Source organism: Eublepharis macularius, chromosome 14 (genome assembly GCF_028583425.1).
Source record: "Eublepharis macularius isolate TG4126 chromosome 14, MPM_Emac_v1.0, whole genome shotgun sequence".
NCBI lineage: Eukaryota > Metazoa > Chordata > Lepidosauria > Squamata > Eublepharidae > Eublepharis > Eublepharis macularius.
Genome location: NC_072803.1, coordinates 36,838,006 through 36,863,185, shown reverse-complemented (window position 1 = coordinate 36,863,185; position 25,180 = coordinate 36,838,006). Strand labels below are relative to the sequence as shown.

Below are 25,180 nucleotides of genomic sequence, written 5' to 3'. Positions count from 1 at the left end.
AAAATAGGCTCTCTAATATTCATGTATAAAGAAAGCTGGACCTGGAAACCTTTTTTGAAAACGTAAAAGGAATGTGCAGGTGAGGGAAGCTAACTCCTGACCCCTTTTGCTGTTCTCCGTTTCTTTCAGCATCCCTCCCCCCCCCTGACTAGGCTCACTTCTGGCCTCAGAGACTGACTGGGAGAAAAATGAGGAACAATACTGCCAGCAGTGAGGTAAGGCATAGAAGAAAGGCGGGTTAGCTCCCTTACTCTGTTTTTGTTTTAACATACAGCCCCACCCCTGGCTTTAGAAAAGAATGCATAAGACCATTATTACATTTTCCTCATGCCATGAGGGTTTTAAATTTGCCTATAAAATGAGGGCCTTTCTCCTATCTGCCTGAAATATTTCAGGGAGGGCAAGGTGTACAGTCCATGAGAAATTCATCACAAGTGGATGGGGGGGAAAGAGTTACAGCTAGAAATGTGTTTCTTATTTAAACTAATGAATGTGTGTGTGTGTGTGTGTGCGCGCGCGCGCGCATGTGTGTGTTGAGAACAGTTTTTTTCTGTTGTTATTGCTGGGGGAGCAATAAACATGAAGCAGTCTTCCTTCAAACTTTTTTCACAGGCTGACTTAAGCTACATTCACATGTAATTGGATATTATGCTTGCTAACGTTGTGCTAGAGAAATAGTTTGCACCTAAGTTACTCTGTATGTACAAAACAATCCAGCTGTGAATGTGTGTATGCAGTCCTGGAGAGGAATGGTATCTTTAGACCAAATGCATGGGGAGAGCTTCCAGAGTGACCCCAATTGCCTAAAAACATTACATCTGTCTTCATTCTGCATTTTAATCTCTCTCTGTCTTTCATGGTAGAATTTTAAATGTTACAAAATAGATTCCCCCTGACCCCTTCCCTCTCTTTACCAATAATCATGAATCAATATGCTCAATCAGCTCAACTTGGAAAAAATTTACTGTTCCCTGCAGCCTCTCAATGGAACTAATCTAAGCCCAGCGTCATATCACTTTCCTTGGACAAAATTTGAGAGCGGGAAGCTTGACCAAAAGAACCAACCTGTACAATGCAGCCCGCATAAGGTTCCTATCAGTTCCTAAGTGAATTAACTCTGCTTCTTAAGTCTGCTGTAGCCAAGAGTTGCAAGCAACACCCCTTCAAGAATGTAGGACTGGAACTGGCCAAATGTATTGTTGGTAGAATGGAGCACAGCTCGAAGGCAACATGAAAGTTCACTCATTTTTGCCAGGAAAGAATTTTAGTGCAATATCTTCATGGATACTTTTCGCAGTGTTGGGAGGGAGTGGATGCCAGGTGGCAGGAATGGGCTGAGTGAGGACAAATAAATTGAAGCCCAGTACACCTAAGAATGAGGTACTGTTGGTTGCAAAGAGCTGAGATTCAGCCTGTGTACAAGGTTGCACTCTGTCTATAGGGTTGCTAACGTACTCAATTGCAGCTCAAGGAGGCTGGTAGATCCATATATCCGCAGATGAAAATTAGCACTTCATCTGTGAAGCGCAGAACTTTTAACCAGTTTTGGGAACACTTAAGCCGTCCTTGGAAAGAGAGATCTGGTCACAGGGACTCATGCTCTGGCCATCTTCATTGTGATCTAAGTGGAGCTGCTTTAGAAGATGGTCCAGAAACTGCAATTAGTGTAAAATACAGGAACAAATACTAATGATAAGAAACTTATCAAAACTCCAGGAGCTACCAGTTAGTTTCCAGATCAGTTCACATACCCTCAAGCCCTAAATGGTATGTGAATGAGGGACCCCTAAAGGACCCCTTACTAACCATACAACTCTGCCTAATAGTTCTTTTTCAGAGGCCCTACTCCACATGCATCCATCAGACCCATGGAGGAGGTTTATGTTGCCTGAGGCAGATGTCATACTAGAGGCCTTGCCACTATCTCCATACAAGAACCCATGCTAACGACAACAACATCAATAACAACAACATTAACTGCCCTTATATACTGCTTCTCTAGACAGTTTAGTGCCCCACTCAGCACGAACAAAGTCAATGTTATTATTATCCTAAAACACAGCTGGGGAGCTGGGGCTGAGAGGAGTGGCTTACCCAAAGCCACCTGCTGAGCTCATGGCAGTAGTGGGACACAAATCAGCAGAGTGCTGATTTGCAGCCCAACCATTTAATTACTATGCTACAGCAGCTCTCTCATATGTACAGGGGGCGGGGGGATTTGAAGATTCTTGTATGCAGGGTCCGCATGTGAGACTTCTCCATGCCCTGGAAACAACCTGGCTTTCTCTCTGGAAGTAAGGATGGATACGTGTAACTCCTCAGCAGCAGATTACCAAAACAAAACCGTTTCACAAGCACTGTAGACCTTCAGCATTCACAGATTTATAACGTATGGTTTCATTTATCCATGGTCTAATCACATGATATGGCCTCCAGCCTGTTTTCTCACTCCTACTACGCCATCATTAAATTATTACATTTTGCAGGAAATTTGGTTGTTTTATTACTGAGAGACACCAGACCCCTGTCAGCAGTTGAGAGAATCATCCCTTCAAACAGCCAAGTTGCCACATACTTCTTATTTTGAAGGGCTGTAGTGTCTATTCTTGCCTCCCCCAAGACACCAAACCAATCACTTATTGTAAAACAGAAAGTAAGTCCCTTAATTCAGACAACTTACAAAGTGTTAAAGAAGACAGCAGAGTTCCTGCCATTTTGAATTGGCAACTAATCCCCAATACAGGTGTTGTTTTTTTATTTCAGAAGACAGCTCTAAATCCTCTACATATCAAGTTAAACAGTGCAAGACCCAAGCCGAATTTTCAGGAAATTACTGGAATTGTTAACATATTCCAGTAGTAGTACATAAGTAGTGCTCAAAAGGTCATCAAGCACCATTTTCACCTATAGTCCACCTCAGATAGGACCCATCAAACCTCTCCCAACTTATTGTCCAACCTCTGGATAACCTATTAAGTTATTGTTTTGGGACGAAAATGTCAGCTTACCCCCGGGAGCATTTTGCCCTATAACTGGACTCCCTGGCTACCATTGAGTGTATGTGTATTCTAGATCCATCCACAAGCCCCCAAATCTGTTTGAGTTTCTTCTCTCCTTTGTGAAACACTGGTCGTTTTGCTGCCCTTTCCATGGAGCTCTCTGTCTTTGAGACTGGTAACTATTGCCTCCCCAAAACTGCTTTCTCCCTGTCTGATTTCCTTAGTTAGCCTCGTATGTGTGCTATGTGTGGTTTTCTGTATGTTTGCCCTTTTATTTCTCTTTAATTAAAAAAAACCTTTCTGGTTGAACATCTGTCTGGCTTATTTGAGGGTTCTCTAAAGGAATAACCCTGTAAACATAGGTGAAGAATCCTTCTCACTTGTCTCCTTAAAGCTAACTCTTTCTCCCAACGAATTAGGAGATCGCCTATTTGGGTAACAGAACAGCCACCTTCTGCAGGAAACTTGTGGCAAAATGTGCTCCCAAACAGTACTCAACACCTCTTCAAGATGATCCACAGACACTTCCTTGATGACAGTTGGACCCAAGCTCTTTTGCAGGCAAGACAGAAAGCAGAGTCAAGCATCACCCATCCAAGAATCCAGGAACCAGAACAAGCCACTTACTGAGAATGATCGTCTCGTTGATTCGGAAGCTGCAGAGGACTCTATCAACATTGCGGGCATGTCGAAATCCGTTTCCTGTCACAACTACTTGGAATGACTCTGGAAGTCAAAAATAATTGTTTGAATTCTCACCATTCCCATGTAAATATTTAATGAAGATTTTAAAGTAATTCTGTTCATGGATGGAGAATGCTAACGTAGTGTAGCATTTTGAGACTCAAACTAGTATCTGGGAGATCTGGGTTCAAATCTCCACACCACCATGAAGCTTGCTGGATGACCTTAGGCCAATCATATTCTCTTAGCTTAGCCCTACCTCACAGGGTTGTTGTTCTGAGGATAAAATAGGAACATGTGAACTCCTTGGAGGACAGATAGTAATAGATAATGTTTGTTCCAAGTGCCTTTCCATTGATACTTAAAGTTATTTTTCACATTCTGCAAAGGAGTCCCAGATGCTATTACAGCTGTTGTACAGCTTGAATTTTAAAGTCTGCAAAGTTGAATTTTGTAATGCACACTTGTTTCAGCTCATCTTTATTTGCATAATTAGCAAGAATTACATTTGTTACATTTACCTTTCTGCTCCTGTACCTAGAATTCCAAAGAATTCTAAGTGGGTTTTCTGTAGTGGGGCAGCAAGAAGGAACTGGGGACACAGTGTTACAAGGGGAACCCAATTTTTGGCTTTCATGAGCCCCGATGCAGTTTTAAAAGCTAGCACAGTCTGTCTGGGGGTTTGCCAGCCTCCTATGTTCAATGTCCGTATTTGCAAAATATACAGCGATTTTAAAAGTCACAAACCTCCCAACCAACAGCTATCTCAAAGGGCCAAACTATATGTTACAGCATCAATGGGGCTGACCTGCGGACAAAGATGTCATATTACAGGGATTTTAAAAAGCCACGGGGGCCACACTGTGGTAGATTGAGGTGCTCTTGTCCCCCCACCCCCCATCCCTGCATGGCTGTTTCAGCACTTGAAAAGGTGTGGGAACAAGAGCACCTCAGCGTGTCTCACTGCAGACCTGATCAGGATCGGGTCCTCACACTCTTTTTAAATCCCTTTAAAATGGTGGCAGTGTCCACGGATTGGAATTGTGGATGCTGTCACATTTAGTTTTGCCCTGAATCTTCCTGTTGCTTGGTAGAGAGAGTGAAGCAATACAGAAGCAGACAGAATGCTACAAATACATCAGTCCAGGGCCTTCTGCAGCAGCTGCACAGATCTATAGAACTATTTACAGTAAAAGACAAATGGCTAAGAAAGGCAGAGTGAAATGAACTCAAGAAAACATTCTAGAGAGAGAATAAAAAATGCAACCATAAAAGCACTTTTGGGAGAGTAAGCTCCATTACATAGACCTGAACAGGATTCCGAGAAGGCACGTTTAGGATTGCTCTCTAAACGCTGTAATTTCAAATGCACCCAACTAAACATATTGAAATGAACCAGCAATCAAGAGACTGCAGCGTTATCACTTTGAACATCTTCTGCAGCAAAAGCGACCCCCTTTCTGCTGAATCAACCATTTCCCTGGCTCTTAACAGACAACCGCCCACTCATTGCCTCGACTCTTAGCACACACCTCAGGGGACTGCTGCTCTATAGCTGTGCAAAGAATACAAGTTGACTCAGGAATCTGGGCTTTGCTCCAAGCCCCAATTTCTTTTGTCCTAGAAGGATCAGCTTCACATCAGCCAGGCAAATTTATCCCTGCAGGCTAGTGAGCTCATTCAAGGAAGCATGCAAAGTAACAGGAAAGTGGAAGGTGCTCCATCAGGAGAAGCAAGCAGAAAACTCCCAACTGCTGCCTGTGTCTGTATAACATCACTCAGATCTCAATGTCTGCAGAGATCTGACTGCCTTTCTAGGATAACTGGTTTGGGGGAAGGGACTGCCGATGCTTCAAGACCAAAGCCCTTTGACAAAACTCTTCTAGCCAAGGAGTCAGGTGATCAGGAGAAGCCAATCACCACTTGCTCCCTTCTACAGAAACCCAGGGTTTGCAGTTGCTCCTCGGGACTTAAAGCTCCTCACACAGAGAAGCAGTATGGATGCTCCTCAGCTCCTCCCGAACTATCCCTCACCCTGCCAACTCACTTGTGTATGCTGCACTAGCCAACACTGCTTTGCTGACACAGCAACACTAAATGTCTGACAGTAAAGCGCTGCAGGCATGTTGAAACTCCTCCAAAGCATACTGCAATTGCTGGATTAGTACCAAAAAACAGCCAATGAAACTGGGTCACACATGCAAGCACAGCACGGCACTTGATTTATCTGTGCTTGGTGTCTGGCACTTGAATGTGTGAATCAACTCAACTGAAAAGCATTTCAAGGGGTACGTATGAGGACCTGCCCTGCCCCAGTTCTAGTCAGAACCTCCTAAATGGAAAAGGATCCTCCCTTCAGATCAAGGACCAGGGAAATCAGGACCTCCAATGGAAATTCTTTGTAGATAAAAAGACCAGAAACAAACATGAGAAAGACTTGGTAGCTTCTGTCATGTCTAGTTTAGCCTTTAAAGGGTCTCTTGAGTCCTGTGAATAAAAACAAGGGTGCAAGCTTGCTTGCTCGCATTTATTGTCATTTATAGTCTGCCTTTCTCACTGAGACTCAAAGGTGGATTACACAGAGTGAGATTAGCACAGTCAGTATCAAGGACATTCCAATAAACAATGTCATAGGATAAATAAAAGTTAGTTTACAAAGACTGGTTTAAGTTAGCAGTTTAATCAATTGAAATGTAATTGATTAATAGATGGGGCAAATTTTAATAAATGGAGGAAAATTTGTCAGCGTGGCTAAGATTTTTTTTGTTTCTGAAATTATTTTGTTGCGGCGTGTTACTGAAATAGGGATTTTTTAAAAGGAGGTTATTAAATATGGGCTTTTCCAACAACTAACGATAGCTTTACAGACCAATCCTGTGCATCTTTACCAAGAAGTACAGTGCATTGAGTTCAACGGGACTTTCCAGACAAGTTTACACAGGGTTATAGCTCAAATTTATTAAATTCTCTCTTTCAAATGACCCAGAAAAGCCCTATATAATTAAAAACATGCCATGTATTGTCGAACATGCCAGTTTCTAAAAAGTGCAATCAAAAAGATCTTTAAATTGCTCAACAGCCTAATACAAAAAGCTGGTTCTAAGACAGGGTTAACAGGGACCAGGACCCTTAGTCTTCCAAATTTGGGTATCATAATAGATGGGTGGTTTAACAAAAAGACTGTTTCCATATTGCTGCATAAATAGGCAGGTCACAGGAAAGTTTAGGATGAGTTTATTTATTTTATTTATTTTTATTTTTATTTATTAATTTGATTTTTACCCCACCCTCCCTGCGAATGGGCTCAGGGCGAGGTACAATAAAATGTTCAATGAGCATTTAAAATATATATACATATATAAACAGATTTTAAAAACCAGAAAACATAAGTACATAAATACATAAAACAGTATATCAGATGGCTGTTAAAATGTGAATTTGCTCTAAGTTTTCTTTCAAAATCAATAGTAAGTAAATGATAGAAATGAAGAACTCCGAATAACTCTGTTGCTGACGAGCTTAGTCTCATCTCTCCATTCAACCAGACGGTGATGCATTTTAGTAACTCCCAACAAAGAACCAAAAGGTGGGACATCAAGATCTATTTACAAACTGCAATTCATGGAGATTTTTCCAAAGCAAAAATGGTTCCAGTGTTTTTGTACCAGAAACATAATTACAGGATGAGGCAATCTCATCAGAAGGCGATTTCCCTTCCTTCTTCTATAACTGATATACCCTTCCGTGAAACCTTTTCCCTCTTGGTCTTTATTTATTTATGTACTTCTTTTATACCCCACCTTTGTTCCTTATGGGGGCCTAAAGCAGCTTACATCATTCTCCTCTTCTCCACTTTATCCTCACAGCAACCCTGTAAGGCTTAGTGTGTGTGACTGGTCACAGGTCAGCCAGTGAGCTTCCATGGCAGAGTGGGGATTTACCCCTGGGCTTCCCACATCTACTCTGAGACTCTAATCACTACACCACACTGGGTCTCCAAGATGCATTGTGAAATGCATCCCTTCCAAGAGCATAAAAGGCATTTCCACAAGGCTCAATGGAGCCTTTCAACTTCCCCTGGTTATTGACCAGATATCTGTAGTGCTACGGCACTGCAATATGCTTATTATTTATTATGTGAAGCCTCTTAAAGGCTTCCAAAGGGCTTCCAAAATGCACAATGAGTACTTCCACTCCAAGCAAGATGTCTCCATTTTGTTATTCACTTGTCCCCTCAATGAGAAGAGCAGGGAAGGAAATACATGACCTAATGGCCCACCTCCAATCTCTTCTCAAGGGAAAAATATTTGAACAGAACCAGCACCAAAATGTGAGGCTGGAATCATATTTGTAACTCTCTGTGGATCTGGGAGTAAGAAATGAGGCATATGGGGATTGTGAAAAGTATGAAAGAAAGGTCCTTGAATGACAAACTCATTCAATAGATGGGAATTCTTAAATCTGATAGATGATTTTTGAGATTCCACAGCCTTTCATGTCCCACAGTAAAAACAGAAATACATTTCTAATATAGATCAAATCAAGATCACTTCATAGAAGCAGACATATAACCAATGGAATTTTCTAGTATTTCATGCCAAGTTCTATCTGGAAAATTTCCCAAGAAAAACAGGAAGATGGCTGACTCCAGCATCTGCATTCCCTCAGGAACCAAAAAAAAGAAGTGCATGTGTATGAGGCAACGAGTGCTGGTAGAATCCATTTTAAACTCACCTCCTGCACAAATACTAGAAGGTTTTGCAGCCAGAATTTCAATGCAGGATTTCTTCAAAATCTAGAGGTTACAGGGGAGGAAGGGGAAAAGAGAAAAATTCTGATGACATTGTTCAGTGCAATTCAGAATTCTATTCATACAAGGAAATCATACCGAGGCAAATTAAACGAAACTAGTAGATTTTTTTTTGTTCAGGGGTTCCTCATGCAGAAGCAATATTAGCTTCTTCATGTGGCAGTAACATATTGGGACAAAGGCAAAGAGTGCCTTACCTTCCCCCAACATATGTTGAGCAGGTGCTTGGAATTCCCTGGACCATTTGCCAGCTACCAGCTTCCCAAGGGGGATAAAGATGGTGGCTTGGGCTGTGTGAAGAGAGGGATAGCTTACCATGTCTCACCCAGCTAGTAAGTTAGATTACTCTGCAGTTATTAATAACTTGACTGACACACATTTCTTTGTGGTTCTACTAAACAGGCAACTTTACTAACTTGGAAATAAAGATGTGGTAAAGTACAAACAGCTCTTTTGTGTGAGGTGCCAGCTTGAAAGCTGATTGGACAGCTCCAGTCTACATGTATAAAATGTCACCTGTGAGCTGAGTCTGTGTGGGAAGTATATGGAGTCTGCTAGACAGACCCCTGAAACTATGACAGCATTCCTTGGGGGGTTACTAGGCAGTAACACTAGGTGGCATGAGGCAGCCAGCTTAGATTTGGGGGCAACAAACTATCAATCGTTTAGTTTATAATTGTGTTTTTACACATAAGGGGTGAGCACAGAAACAGGAGAAGAAAAGCAATTCAGAAATCCCCTCCCACACTAACCCAAATCTCTCCCTGTAGAACATTATAAGCCATCAGGGGCTCAAGTTCATTCATGTCACAAATAAATTATGGTTTGTTCATTATGTCCACATGTAGCCTTTAAGTCAGGTCTACAGCAAAATACCCAAGTCCTATATCAAAACATTTGTGACCACTTCTTTTTCCAAGGGAAAACAAGGGAAAGGACCGATAACAGCAATCACCTTTCAATTTGCCTAAATACCTGCCTGTAAAAGGTGCAGATGGAATTACATCTTCTATATCCTCTTAAAAGTCTCCAGAGATGAAAAGAGGCTTCGGGGCTTGTACATACACCAAGGAATTGAGTAAAAAACAACCCTAGGTTCTTCTAAGCAACTGATACCATAGGAAGTAAAGGTAGAACCTGAAAGAGAGTGGCAGGTGTCTGGTCCAGACAGAAAAACAGGAACTGCCAGAGATAAAGCAGGCGAGAGAGAAAAATAAAGAAGCAGTTACAGAAATAAGCCTAGCATAAAACAGGTGTAAAATTAGAAAGAAGAGAGACACCACTAAATTGTGACACAAGATCCAAAATGCATGTACGCTTTTATGTGAATGCAAATATCAACAAAGCCCTTCAGGGCTCTGGACTCACATATCTACATGACTACATCTCCTACTGTGCTCCATCAGTCTCCTCCCCCCTCTTTATTTTAAGACCTAGCATATTCCACCCAGAGTAGGGGGGGGGAGGGAGAGGGAGAGACTGTGTAGTTCAGCAAGTAAGGAGTTAAGGGTACTAGCCAAAAGCTTCTTTTCATTTTCCCCCTCCCTTCCAACTCTTTGTATTACAAAAACAGTGAGAGAATCATCAGCAATCTGATCCCCGTGGCTCTTTTAAAATTACAGTTCCCAGGTAAAATCATAAAACCCGACAAGAACATGTGCCAGTGTCACTGTGTAGTTTAGTTCTAAGAGTCTCTCTATACAAGACATCTTACACGGAGATGCTCAAGTGACTTACTTTCTGTGTGGTCTTATATTCAAGTGTACTCTGTCTCCCTAGCAGTGCATGTGTATCCACAATGGGAGAACAAGTGTAAGATCTTTCATTTGATCCAACTCGTGTATGATGTCTTGTGTAGAAAGACTCTAAATGGCTGTAGAGTTTCCTGAATGGGCAATTCACTTGCTGACGTGGCCTGTGTGGGGAGGCACTGGAGAAGAAGTAGCAGTTTTACAGGAGAAATAGGCTGAATGAAGAAGAAAGAGCTAAGCACCAGACCAGATGGGATGCTGGGAGTTCTGTGAATGGTGTTCTCCAATTTAAAAAAAAAAAAAGCATACACATGGGGGTAAGGCAGGGAGCAGATTCCACTGACGGCTGTGGCCTTACACTTGTTATTTAATAGAGGGAAACCCACTAGAAGCATTGTTTATAGAATTCCAAGTATCACATTTAGCTCAGATCTGAAACAAAGATTTAGCCAAAACTGGAAGTGTAACCTTGGGGGAGGGGGTTGCCCAAGTTTCTGTCTGGGGAAACCTCTGCATGCCATTGGAGAGCATGTTTCCCCCACTGCGTGTAAATTTATAAATAAAGCAAAATGTTGCAAAAAAAATCTGTAAGCACATTTTCATTGCTAACACTGCTTGTAGAATTTTTCACTGTTTGGAAGTGAGAGAGCATGGTCACACCATGATATTTTTGACAAGCTAAATCTTGTAGTAATATTTTCAAAACGGAATTCAAACCACAGAACTTTCCATCATACAGAGTTTATAAAGACAGCGTGAAGCGTAAGCAAGTTCTTGTGTGGGACTCACTCGCAATGTTCCGGCCTGTTTTTTATTTCTCAAAGGGAGAAATGGATGGAGATACTGGGAGGGGGGGATGACGACTAACCTTCTGTCCTGTTGGGGGTCGGGCAGGATGGGTCGGTGTCTCACATATCTGGTATTTGTCATCTTTTGCAGAGGACTGGGGACAAGAATGGACTGAGCTCTCCCTCTGAGAGGGACTCTGTAGGATGGGTATCTTTGAGCTCCTGTCTTCTAGTGAAGGGAAAGGGGAGAGGACAGGCACAGAAGGGGAGGTTAATGCTTTCCGTTGCTTTTTTTCAGAGGTTTCTCTGTATGGTTATGTTATCTTCTGAGAAAAAGGGCAGGAAACATGATAAAGAACTTTTCCCAGGGCTTTTTTTCTGGGAAAAGAGGTGGCGGAACTCAGTGGGTTGCCCTTGGAGAAAATGGTCACATGGCTGGAGGCCCCGCCCCCTGATCTCCAGACAGAGAGGAGCGTAGATTGCCCTCCGCGCTGAGGGCAATCTAAACTCCCCTCTGTCTGGAGATCAGGGGGAGGGGCCACCAGCCATGTAACCATTTTCAAGAGGTTCCCAAACTCTGTTCCCCCTGAAAAAAAGCCCTGACTTTTCCACATCTGTACACATGAAGCTGCCTTACTCAGAGTCGGACCATTGGCCCATCAAGGTCAATACTATCAATGCTGACTGGCAGCAGCTTCAGGCTCTCAGGCAGAGATCTTTCATACCACCTACAACCTGTTCCTTCGTTAACTGGGAATGCTGGGGATTGACCTGGAGCCTTCTGAATGTAACAATGAAGATGCTCTCCCAGTGATCCACAGCCTCTCCTGTTGGTTCTGGTTGAAATTAAATTAAATTAAATTGAAATCAAATCAAAAGAGTTTTGGGCTACACATTAGGAAGAACTTCCTGACAGTTAGAGTGGTCCCTCAGTGGAACAGGCTTCCTCGGGAGGTGGTGGGCTCTCCTTCTTTGAAAGTTTTTAAGCAGAGGCTAGATGGCTATCTGACAGCAATGCTGATAATGAGAGAGAGGACAGGAAGGATTACATCAGTGCTTAGTTCTTGTGGCCCCTTCTTACATGCCCAGGGTAATGCCAATCACCACTTTGGGGTCAGGAAGCAAGTTTCTCCTGGCCAGTTTGGCTAGGAATCCTGATGGTGTTTTACCATCTTCTGGGCATGGAGGGGTCACTGGGAATGGGGGGGGGTGTAGTTGTGAATTTCCTGCATTGTACAGGGGTTGGACTAGATGACCGTTGAGGTCCCTTCCAGGCCTATGATTCCATGATGTTACTTAATTAGCTGCTTAAAACAGAGACCTGGGAGCCTTTTGTGACACAATCCACATCAGTTTGAGTCAAATACTTAAAAGCAATTCCATGTTACATGGTTTGCATACAACAGTGCTCCAATGCACATTTTGTATTAGGATAACAAACTTTGAAAGGGTATAGCCCTTGAACCTCCTCCCTGCTCTTTCATGCCAGTTGAGCAAAATGTTCCCCCCGTTAATTTTTTTTAAAAAAAATAAAGTACACTTTGGAGCAGCAATTTCACACAGACTGACTACCAGTCCCCCTACCCTGCATAATTCCTAATCCTACATTTTTTTGTGGCTGATTGCAGCTGTTTCCACCATCTCTTATGCCGTTTCAATGTCATCTTTTCTTTTTTTATTCCTCCTTAAGTCTAGCCAATCAGGGATCATGTACCAAACATTATGACAAATGAAGCCCATTTAGAATGTGGGCAATACTTTCAGTGATGATGATCCTTGCCAATCAAGGTTTGTTTTAACCATCAAATAGTTTCGCAGTCTTTTTGCAGCAGTAAACTGAAAAACCATCAAGGAGAGCTTCTAATGCAGCTTTGTGAAAGAGCTCCTCAGTACTGAAAGCCAGTGTTGTGTAGTGGTTAGAGTGTTGCATTAGGATCTGGGAGACGGGGGCGTGGCGTCGGAGTCTTTGGGTATGGACGCACATTGAAAGATCTCCCTCTTCTCCCTCCCTTTTTACCCCGAAAACAGCTGATAACGCTCACCTTTTAATATATTATGAGAAAGCAGATGCAGGGGGGGAAGAAGAACTACCCTAAATCAGCAAAAAATCTCTAGCAGTTTTTTCGCAGCACAGCACAGATCGAGCTCCAAGAACACAGCAAGGCCGAGCTACTTAAAATGGCCGACAGAAAACTTTTGGGAGCAAACGCAGCAGCAAAACCCACTGATCACTCTTTAGAAGCACAGTTCGCAAAACTGGAACAAAATCTGCTCAAACAAATGACGCTGCTCATTCAGCCACTGACTACACAGCTAGCTGAAATCAAATCGGAACTGCTAAAGACAAATCAAACAGCTGAAAATGCTATGGAACTCAGCATCATGTCTCAAAGAGACGTGAGAGACATTTGCAGCAAACTAGAACGCCAGGAGGAAAGAATTATTTACCTGGAGGTGTCAGCTCGTTATAAAAATCTCAAGCTTCGTGGAATTGAAGAGTCTGCTATGGAAAACGAGAATATAGCCAAAACACTAAATTCTTGGCTATCCAAACTACTGGGTATTAAAGAAGGACCATCTCAATTTGTAACTAAAGCTTATCGCATTGGATCCGCAATCCAGCATAAAAAAAGGAGCACACCGAGAGACATCATAATTGAGCTGCCAGATCCCATTGTTAGAAAAAAAAAATCAGCGAAGCAAGATCAAAAGGCTCTTTAGTATTTAATGACACGTATACAACGATCTACCCACTGAAGTTCTCCAGAAAAGAAACGAGCTAAAACCAACAGCTGAAGCCTTAAGAAGAGCCAACATCCAATACAAATGGTGGAACCACACGAAACTACTGGTCTTCCACAAAGGTCGTCGCCTCATCGCTTCAGATCTAGACTCTGCAGCCTTAATGCTGAATGAACTAAACTTAGAAGAACCGATGGAAACAAGCAAGCCTTCTCAAAAACGGAAATTTCCTCAGTCATCAGCTTCATCTCCCCAGAAGGGAAGTAAGATACCAATAAGGGACAATTGACTCAGAAAATTAACTGCAATAATAAGCTCATGGAAGCGCTATCATAACATTTTTTTGTTAAAATCTAATAGTGGGGTAAGAAAGGGAAGGGGGAAGTTCGGTCCTTTCAATGTAACTCCCATTAGTTAAGCCCGGTAAGTTTTGGTGCATACCAAACTAGTGTGTGAATTAAACACACTAGCTGAAGGGGCTTACGGGAATTTATTCTTCAACTTTGTGGAGTTTGTATTAATTAGCTGGGAGGGATTGTGGGAGGGGGAGACTTTGGAATTAATTTTTATTTCTGTGCTTATAGCATCTTCGTAGCCAAGAACTCTGTGAGAGGGAAAAGCAGATTATATTAAGGGAAGGGGGAAGATCGCGATTAGAGGGAGGGTGTAATTTCTAAAACTTACTTATATAGTTACCTAAGATTTTGAGGGAAAAGTGTAGTGGGTTAGGGAGGAGGAGGGGAAAGAAGGGAAGGGAGGGAAAGAGATAGGGAGGGGAAAAGGGAAAAATAAACAGATTTAGTTAATTTGATCAAGCTAACGACAAAAGGAAACAGTAAAGGAACAAGGGGGAAGAGAAAAGGAGAAGGCAGATAGGATCTGGGAGACCCAGGTTCAAATCCCTGCTCTACCATGGAAGCATTCCTGGGCCAGTCACACCTTCTCAGCCTAACCTACCCCACAGGGTTGTTGTGAGGATAAAATGGAGGAGAGCAACAATATCTCTTCAAGTAACACCTTTACCGTCAGCTATTAGCTGCCCAAGTGCCCTAAGAAAAGGTCACCTCTTATTTCCAAAGGGGATTTTCTTCACAGGATAGAACACAAAATGTGCTACTGGGGATAAAATTTAGCATACTGTGACAATCAGCATTCATTTTTAAAAACAAAAGGATGTTCCTGTCACCTTGAAAGGGTACAGGGCAGCAAGGCCTTGTGAAACCTCAGAAACCAGTGGGGTGGCTGGATGAAAGATTTCCAGTGACTGAGGGGCTGGGGTGGAGCTGGAAGTTCACTGCCCTGTAGTTGTTGTCGCCTCATCACATGACTAGCAAAACCGGAATAAATTACTCAAAATAGTAAACATGACATAATATACTGTTAAGAGACATTTTTTTATGTTGCATAAATGTAGAAGAATTCAGTTTTTTGTGGTATAGAACTTAATTTTTTAGCCCAGCGCCGGACATGAGCCCCACCTGAGTATGCCAAAGAGCGTGCTATTCTCTCGGTTCTCAGCTAAGTTAAGGGATCAGTTCCCAAACCCTCAACATTCTCTTTTTCTTGGCCACTGTGCTTTGTGCCCATCGCTTTCATGTTCACCCAATACAAGTCATCTGGATTCCAGGCCCACTTTTTTTGTGTGTGTTTTTTGCCACTGCAGCTCCCTTTGTTACATCCTCCAGTTTTCTGTGCTTGGAAGCCATGTGCTTCCATGCTGGCTCACCCAGAAAGATATAACTGGCTTATGGGAAAAGGCACCATTTTGGGAGGGGGATATATAAAAAGGTTTCTTCCACATGGGGGCAGTTCCCTGTTTTGCTCTCATTGCCTCTACAAAGGGCATTTACAGAAGCAATGGAGACTCTTGCATAGAGATGGGCACGAACCAGAAAAAAACCAAACCATGTGGTTCATGGTTCATCAAATTTCACGAACCACGAACCTTCACGAACCTGCCCCTGGTTCGTGAACCGGTTCGTTTGGTTCATGAAAACGTCATATCCAGGTCAGAAAATCACCACTTCCAGGTCAGCAGGAGGTCACTTCCGGGCCAACAGAAGTCCACTTCCGGGCCAACAGAAGGTCTGCAAGAAGTTCATCCCCTGTTGCCTAGGAAACTGATTGATTGGCACCAGGCTGTCTGCAGTGATGAACCAAAAAACGAACCAAACGAACCAGCCTAAAGTTCGTGGCGGTTCATCACAAATGGGATCTGACGAACCACTGGCTTGCGAACCACAAACCGGTCTGGTTCGCACTTACTTTTGGTTCATATTACGGTTCCTGCCCATCTCTACTCTTGCATGGAGATTTTCTCTCTGTTTCCTCTTTGTGCAAGTCTCAGAGATTAATGGAATAATGTGCCAGAGTGTCCAATTTTGCCAAAGCAATGGGATAAGGATTTAAGCCTTATACCTGTTGCTGCTATGGATCTGAAGCTGTGACTCATTCAGCAAAAAATTATGTTTAAGGTATACTGAATACCACAGAGCCTTTTTATGTAATTCCTTGACCTGGATAGCCCAGGTGAACCTGATCTCATCACATCTCAGACACTAAGTAGGGTCGGCCTCGGTTAGTACTTGGATGGGAGACTTCCAACAAAGACTAGAGTTGAAGAGGCAAGCAATGGCAAGGAGGCAAACCTCCTTTGTTAGTCTCTTGCCATGAAACGGCCAAGCATCACCATAAGTCACCTATGACTTGAGGGCACTCTCCACCATCACCACAGAGTCTAATTGTTGGTGGTATAATTTACAAGATGTGTCTTTTAAGCATATACTTTAGACATATCCAGTCATTCAGCCCTCTTTGGAGGAAGGCATTATGCATATTAATTTTGTATTAGAATACTCATTTATTTTTGAGGATGTTATTGTACTAGTAAATGTTTGCCTGTCTCTTAGAACCTAACTGATGGTCAACAGAAATGGAGTCTTACAGTTGCTAAAAGACTTATATTACAATACTGAAAAGACAAAAGCCCACTTCTTGTAATTCATTGGACTGAGGACTTATAAACTTATCAACATACGAATGTATTGCATATAGATAATAATTGCGTATGGACTTATTTTTAGATATTTGGAAACCTTTTATAGAATCGTATGTATAGATTTGTCAATAGTGTTTTTTGTTGCCAGCATTTTTTTGTCTTTTAATTTTTGTTGTTGTTTTGCTCTAATAAATACAAATGTTTAAAAAAATTAAAAATAAAAATGCTTCCTCTGTATGCGCCCCCCCCCCCGGTACTTTTTGCTGTTTTTGTTTGTTTGTTTTAAATACTGGTAACTGGTAATGTTAAAATCTTTTAACATTTTAGCAGTATACCTATGAACAATACTTAAACAAACAAACGAAATAAAAACCCACCTAAGTTGGGGGCAGGAATGGCAAGTATGAAGGAAATGGAGGCAGGTTTGGTAGAGGGGAAATCCATCTCTTGTCCATTCTTTCCACAAAACCACTCTGGGTTTGATTTTCCCAGGAATGGAAGCCCACATCAGAACTAGGGAAAACCTGGGAAGTTGGCTAATGCATGACAATGTCATCTGGAAGCCCAAATAAAAAACGCTGCTATTAGCAGGGAAGCAAGGACCGAGAGCTCCATGTGGAAGCAACCAAAATTATTCCTTGCTGTGCAGCTCTGTTCCTCTGCTCCTCCTATCCTTTCTAGTATGAGACTGACCCTTCTCTGCCCTGATTGCTGCTATTAAGCTTGGCAGCAGCCAACCCAATCCAGCTCAGTTCTAAATTAAGCTGCCCAAGCTTGAAATCTTCTGATTTATCACACACAAACAGGCACAGAGCAAGACAAAGAGAAAGGGAAACTCTTCTGGAATTCATTAAGAACAGCTGCAAAGAGAATGCAGGCCAAAAAACCAAATCTCCCTTAAAACTACAGAACACCTGATGGTCCAGCATAATTTGGCACACAGAATTCAGGTTGGACAAACAGTCAGGAAGGTTGGTGTCTAGTTTGCACTACAAGAATACACACAGTGGAAAAAGTGTGCATAGCCCTCCTGTTCAGGTATCTCCCAACCCCTACAATTGTTCACCAGCAGAGATCAAGTGCAGGTCTTGGACTCACCCATGCCTTCACCGTGCAACTGAACTGGAAGATCCCATGTTTATTTGAACACAGGATCTCCTTGACCCTGTCAGATTAAACCTACTTTAAGAGGGTTTAAAATTAAAGTATCAAGAAGGATCAGGTGTTTAAAAAAATCCCAGTTCAGTCGGCTTTTGTCCTCAAATGGGGACAGGAAAGAGAAGAGACATTCATAATATCAGACACCAGGTATAATCCCAAATGGGTGGGAAGGCAGCATGATATAGCCTGATCTCGTCAGCTCTCAGAAGCTAAGCAGGGTCAGTAGTTGGATGGGCGACCACCAAGGAAGACTCTGCAAAGTAACTCAATGGTAAACCACCTCTGCTCCTCACTTGCCATGAAAGCCCCTTGCTGGGGTCGACTGTAACTTGAGAGCGCACACACACAAGCACCAATATAATTCTGTGGGTGTAAAATAATGCCAGAAGCACAGACTGGAAGAAATTCATCTTGCTGACTTGCCACTGCACCCCTTGCAGAGGACAAAACGATATTATTAACAACTTAATTTCCAGATACCAACCAGCTGCCATGTTCTAAACAGAGCACATTTTCCATGAGCTGCTGGACAGAAACAAGATTGTACTCAGCAACAAAAGATGGTCTCTTCTTATTCGGATAAAAATGGACAAAGTTCAAATGCACTTCCCTCCGTTTCTGTTGTACTCCAACCCATTACTCTCTTGCTCATCATGTCCCCTATTTAAAACCCCAGACAGCAGTATTATATAGATCTATATTATACTCCGTCAGAACTCCTTTAATGGTGCAACAGCCTGCACAATTAAGCCCCTGCTATTTTTTTTCCCTGTCAAGATTCCACTGCAAACATTTCCAGCCCTGCTGCTTGATCCGAGTACTTAATCAAGAACAGTGACAGTGTAGCGTTCACTTTGGGAGCAGAAAACTATCAACCTCTTTAGCCTCCAAAGGCCTCCTCTTGAAAATTTGCTCTTCTCTGGAGTCTCCAACTCCATGTCTATCTTGCACCCTTTCCCATATCTCCAGCGAAGACCCTGTTACTGCTTTCTACCCAAGAAGCGTCATAGACTGTCGGTAACATACAGGCTTTTTGGCCACAACAATTCTAATTTTACAAAGACGTAAAATGAGCACAACAGTAAGTAATACTTACTGAGTCTATGATCCCCTGGAGTGCTTCAAAGCCATCATTTACAGGGAAGACGTGATCCTTGCTGTCAGCGATTCGAGCCAGCTGGCATAACAGCAAAGACAGTTTGGTAAGTGAGCCAATAAACAATGACTTCAGGATGGCTTTATGCAAAGCTTGGTCCAGTATCAAGTGTGCTAAGGCTTCAGCCAGATGATAGTTTTTAAGAGCGCTAAAGGTAATATAATCAAGGAACTGTTGCCAGCTCTGTTGTCCCACTTCCATATGCTGATCAAACAGGCTTTGCAGGTTTTTGCCTTACTACAAAAACTTGGAAAGTCTGTTTTAACCAGAAAAAATAGTGGGGCACAAAGAGGGGAGCAAATATTTCATGAGCTATGGTAATTCTGCCATATCACCTTCAATACTCTTGTCTCCATTCTCAGCAGGATTCTCACCTGTATTCTTTAACTAACTAAACCACCAACTAACGATCAATTGACTGCACAGAAAGCTGTAATGATACCATTCAGGAAAAGGACACACCTAGGCTTAGAACTGCATCTGGACTTTTCCCTTCTATTCTGTAATCGGCCTTGCTCACATCATCTTCTAATTCTGCAGTCCTAGTCCTAAAACATTTTCACTGGCTATCTTGTGCTTGCTGTAGGACTTGCTTTAAAAAATTGTGTAATCTGCCTTGGGGAGGGAAGGCAGCATGGTATAGCCCAATCTCGTCAGATCTCACAAGCTAAGCAGGTTCAGTGCTTGGATGGGTGACCATCAAGGAAGACTCTGCAGAGGAAGGCACTGGCAAACCACCTCTAGTTCTCACTTGCCTTGATAGCCCCTTCCTGGGGATGCCATAAGTCAATTACGACTTGACAAAACATATTCACACAATCTGTCTTGAGTCTCAGTCAGAAAGCTAGGGCTATAAATGCAGTAAGTAAATAAATAAATAAATAGATGGCCTATGCTGGAGAATCATTGTGGCAGATGGGTTCAGGTTTTTCTTGAGGGTAACATCAGACTCTGTAAAATGGGAGCCTGAGTTTTCAAAGGAAATTATTATGGGCAACTGCTGCTCTTATTTTAGCATTTGTAGTGCTTCTTTAGACTCCCTTCCTCTTTTGCATCTGTCAACTGAAAAGACCCCAATACACACAAATTTGTTTCTCAGCACCTTTAGCTCACTTTTTCTTGCAAGCAGTCCTGTTTAAGAACCAATCTTGTAATGCGTAAATGAAAAAAAATGTTGCTTGTTGCTGGATGTCTTTTCATTTATAATATGAACATGAAAGAGAAAGCATTTGCTATGCATCAAAAGCAAATCACAGCAATGAAGACAGGGCAAAGTTCCTTTTTAAGAACCTTGCTTAATTAAATTCTTAACAACATCCCCTCTTTCCTTTTTGTTTAACAACTGTGCATCCAAAGGCTTCCATAGAGCTGATAAAAAGTATTCAGTGTTATCACCAGGAGCTAATATTCAAACTATTTATACAAGTATTTTAATACATTTTAATAAATGTTTCTAATTGCTATTTACACAGCAGTGCCAAAATACATGTTAACGGCACCTGTGTTTTAAACACAGAAGAAGACCCATAGAAGCCCCATTTCCACACAGGTTATTTGCCTAAGGTTTAATATTGTGTAGAAACCATTTCCCCCCCTCCTTCCCCATAGTGAACTGGAGCATTTATGCCCCTCCAAAGACTTCCTTGCCTTTCTCTGATCTTTCTTTGTGGCAAAGTTTTGAAAAAGATCATAACAAAGCCTGGAGGACTGCTGTGCAGATGGGAAAATTAGGATTTTCCCAGTCCCGCTCACGTGACAGCCATTTTCCCTGTCCCTGCAGTGGCCGTTTTCTCCCCCTCACCAACTGACAATATGGCAATTGAATATTGTTAGATAACATTATAACCAGGGCTTTTTTTCAGGGGGAACGCGGGGGAACGGAGTTCCGGAACCTCTTGAAAATGGTCACATGGCTGGTGGCCCCACCCCCTGATCTCCAGACAGAGGGGAGTTTAGATTGGCCTCCGCGCAGCTCAGCAGCGTGGAGGGCAATCTAAACTCCCCTCTGTCTGGACATCGAGGGCGGGGCCATCAGCCATGTGACCATTTTCTCTGAGGGCAACCCACTGAGTTCCACCACCTCTTCCCAGAAAAAAAGCCCTGATTATAACAATCTGTGTATCAGGTTCTTTGAAATCCCAGCCTACATTAAACTCTTAACAGTTCCTAACTATCACAGAGCATTTATGCTCGCATGTCTGAATGCTGCTCCTTCAGCCGTTTTATATGGGAGATACTGTAATATATGTTACTCAGTGTTCATGGACATTGTTGCTGCTGATACCGACCAGACCAGACCAGATCAGACCAGATACTTCTTATGTATTTGAAGGTAGCCCCTGAGAAAGCTTGCGCTGAGAAACAAATTTTGCTAGCGGTTTATCAGGCTGGACTATCTGCAAACAACGTCCATAATTAATTGCACCGCCATTTGAACTACAGGCAATTACACTACGGACTCCTGTAGATGGAGTGGCTGGCTGCGTTTTGGATTTCATCGATTATTTGCAATGGACATTTTGGTTGTGGAACCTTGAACAATTGTTATTGATATGGAATGTATGGTTGTTGTTAGAACTGCTCATTAACTGGATTCTGGTTGCTATTTATTCATCGTACATGTTATGCATGGTATATTTATTGGCTGATCGTAATTTATATGTATAGAATTGTTGTATATGATATTTATTATTCACTGCACTTTATTAACTAGTCGCACTTTATTAAAATTGTTTACAATCTTTGTACTTTATAGTGATAGCATAGAGGGGAATTGCTTGTTGTTGTTGTAGTAGTCCCCCCCCCCCGGAGTGCCTCTCGCTTTATATATACTCAGATAGACTCTGCCAAGTCGACTTGGAAAAGGTCAACTCTTTGTCCCATATGATATTGGAATGCCCTCATTACAATTTTTATCGTGAACTGTGGATTGCTCCTATTGAACTAAACTACCTCCTACTGGATCAAAAGACAATATAGTTCCTTATTTGGTGGTGGATAGAGACCCAAGGATCACGCTGGTTTGGCCAAGTATCTCTCCATCATATTTTCCTTAAAGAAATTAAGACTCCTTATCCGCTGCTCATGATCCTTGGATCAAAGCAGCTTGAAAGGAAAGGAAATCTCAGTTTTAATTTTGTAAAAAATATCTACCCCCTTTTGTTATGGAGATGTGAGGGGAAAGGCATATCTCTGCAATGAAAATGGCTAGATACTTTTTTTAAAAAAATGAAAGCTGGGAATTCAGAGAACCTGGTACAAAGATTATTTTAATGATATTCAATTGCCATTTTTTAAAAAAAACCTGGAAAAGCCTTGGTTGCAGGGGTGGTGGTGGCTACTGCTGGGGGCCTGGAGCAAGTAAAATATAGGGAAATATGATATGTGGACTGTTGAGGCTGCCTTACACAAGTCTGTTTCCAAGTAGAAAACACTTAAGTATTTTTCCCCTCTGCCATAAACACCAAGCAGGAATTAAAGGTATCCAACCAATGCCCATATGCAGATAAAACACAAGTGGGCAAACTATAGCTGCATCTGACCTGCAGGAGTGTTTCCTCCTGCAGCTGCTTAACAATTTGTCAGAACCTCACCAGCCCCAAATACAGCATCAGATAGCAGGCTGATTTTCCCAGAAAACTGCTAAACCATTCAAAGGCTGAGTGCCATTAAGAGCCATTAAGGTACTACTGGTGCTGGAAACAGGAAAAGCCAGCATCCAAGTCAGAGCCCTCAAAAACAGGTGGATACACAGCTGTGCCCCCCCAGGCTGTCAAATTTAAGCACCCTAGACATAAAAGGATCACTGCTGAAAGCTCATTCATAGACGTGAAGGCTCCATTACCTGAGTTTCATTGAAATCTTTCACGCCAACGCAATATACAGTTGCTCCCAGGTCACGGGATCGGTTAGCCTGGAACCAGAGGATAAAGACAATACAGGGATGTAAACAAATTAAAGATGCAATTCAGTGTTTTCCTACCTGACTTTATCATCACTGTAACAAAGGTGCTTCTTTTAATATGCCCTCCCCAAAGCAAGTTTGTTTAGCAAAGGAAAATTCTACCAAATTTTAATCATGTTATGGTAAATTGTCGTTATTGTTAGATCTAACTGATGCCTTTGACATCTATTCTTATTTATCAGTTGGAATATGGAGTTGGCATTATGGGAGCAGCTCTTCAGTGGTTTTGATCTTTTCTGTCTCATTGGACACAAAGAATTTTCACCAGAGGAAGCGAATCAGGTCCCCACAGGATGTCGTAGAAATCTTAGATCGCTGCCTGACAGCCATAGTAAAATGGCTGAAAAATAACAAATTAAAATTGAACCCAGACAAGAATGAAGTTATGCTTGTTGGGAAGGCAGAGATCTTGAAAAACATTGTACTCTCCACCTTCAATGGAGTTTGTTTGACCCTTGCAGCTTTGGTTAAGAGCCTAGGGGTTATACTGGATCCAGCACCACTACTAGAAAGTTAAGGCAACTGCAAAAAATGCTTACTACAATCTCACTCTAGCCTGGAAAATGACTTCTTATCTCAACATGGCCGACTTGGCCACCTGGATCCATGCTATGGTAACATCAAAACTTGACTATTGTAATGCATTATAGATTGGTCTCCCATTGTAATGCATTATAGATTGGTCTCCCATAGGAGGCTCCAATTGGTGCAAAATGCTGCGGCTCAACTATTATCAGGAGCGAGCAGGAGTCTGAACATCACTCCCATCCTACAGTCGCTCCATTAGCTACCTATCAGTTACCGTGCTCAGTTCAAGGTAATGGTTATTACATACAAAACCCTTCACAGGCTTGATCCAGCATACCTACGGGACTGCATCTCTCCCTATGTCCCTCCATGGCAGCTTCGCTCATCTGAACAGGGTCTCTTGCAGGTGCCAGCCTGTACATGGGCAAAATCAACAGCAGCCCATACATGGGCTTTCTCTGTGGTGGCCCCTACCCTATGGAACGGCCTGCCTGAGGAGGTCAGGAGAGCCCCCACCCTCCTGGCTTTCCGCAAACAATGCAAAACTGAATTATTCAAAAAGGCCTTTTTTCTCAGCTAAGAGGGTGATATTGTAGGAAAGAAGTCCCAGATGTTTCGCTAATGAGTTAGAAACCATACATTTCACCATTATGTTGCCTTACATATTATCTGTTGCTTTAAATATGTACTCGTATATCCTACCCATGCTTTATGTTGTTCAATGTAAGTCCTAGAATTGATTGTGTTCTGGTTCAGCAATTCCTCAACCCCATACTGGATCCTTGCTAATACTGTATCTTTGTAAACTTATATTCTTTTACCCCATGACAATGTTTATGGAAATGTTCTTGAAACTGTATGGAAATGCCTGCCCTTGTCCTTGCCACTAGTTGTACTGATCTCACACTATGTAATCCGCCTTGAGTCCCAGTGAGAAAGGCGGAATATAAATAACAAAAATAAATCATCAGAGTGGGATTTGTCCTGTGGCGTGCCACAAGAGTTCTTCTCTCTCACCTGTGTTCTTTGACATTTATAATGAAGCCACTGAAGGAAACTGTATGGGTATCATCCATATGCAGATGACCCCTGCTCTGTATCCAGGGGTCATGCAGATGACCCCTGCTCTGTATCCAGGCATCCAGATGCATCTGCCCCAGCTCTGAGGCAGTACCTTGAGGCTGTAGTTGGATGGCTAAGGCAGAACAAGCTAAAGCTGAATCCAGAGAAGACAAAGGTGATGCTGGTTGGGAAGGAGCGACTGGATCTATTTGGGGTAGACGGAGTGGAGGGGGCATTTGCAGAGGAGGTTAAGAGCTCATGGACTCAACTTTGCTGTCTGAAAAGAAGGCTGGTGTAATGGCCAAGAGGGCCTTCTATCATCTGCATTTGTTTCACCAACTCTTACCCTTCTTAAGCCCAGCTGATCTCGCCACACTGATCCATACATTTGTAACCTTGCAGGTGGACTAATGCACTGTGTGCTGAAGACAACCCTTGAAGACAACCCAGGAACTTCAGCTAGTTCAGAATGTGGCAGCCTGATTATTGTCAAGGGCTAGCCAATGGGAACATATCTTGCCTATCATAAAACAGCTA

At 42.4% G+C, this 25,180-nt stretch overlaps 1 protein-coding gene across 1 annotated transcript in view; it reads right to left on the bottom strand.

The window, feature by feature from the left end:
* ANTXR1 (ANTXR cell adhesion molecule 1) overlaps window positions 1–25,180 on the bottom strand; it is a 168,795-nt gene that overhangs the window by 103,299 nt on the left and 40,316 nt on the right. Inside the window, exons 7-10 of the mRNA XM_054998427.1 lie at window positions 22,934–23,002; window positions 19,030–19,110; window positions 8,418–8,478; window positions 3,627–3,725 (exon numbers count right to left, since the gene is read on the bottom strand). Of these exons, the coding sequence (XP_054854402.1) occupies window positions 3,627–3,725; window positions 8,418–8,478; window positions 19,030–19,110; window positions 22,934–23,002 (310 nt within the window). The remainder of the gene's footprint in view (window positions 1–3,626; window positions 3,726–8,417; window positions 8,479–19,029; window positions 19,111–22,933; window positions 23,003–25,180) is intronic.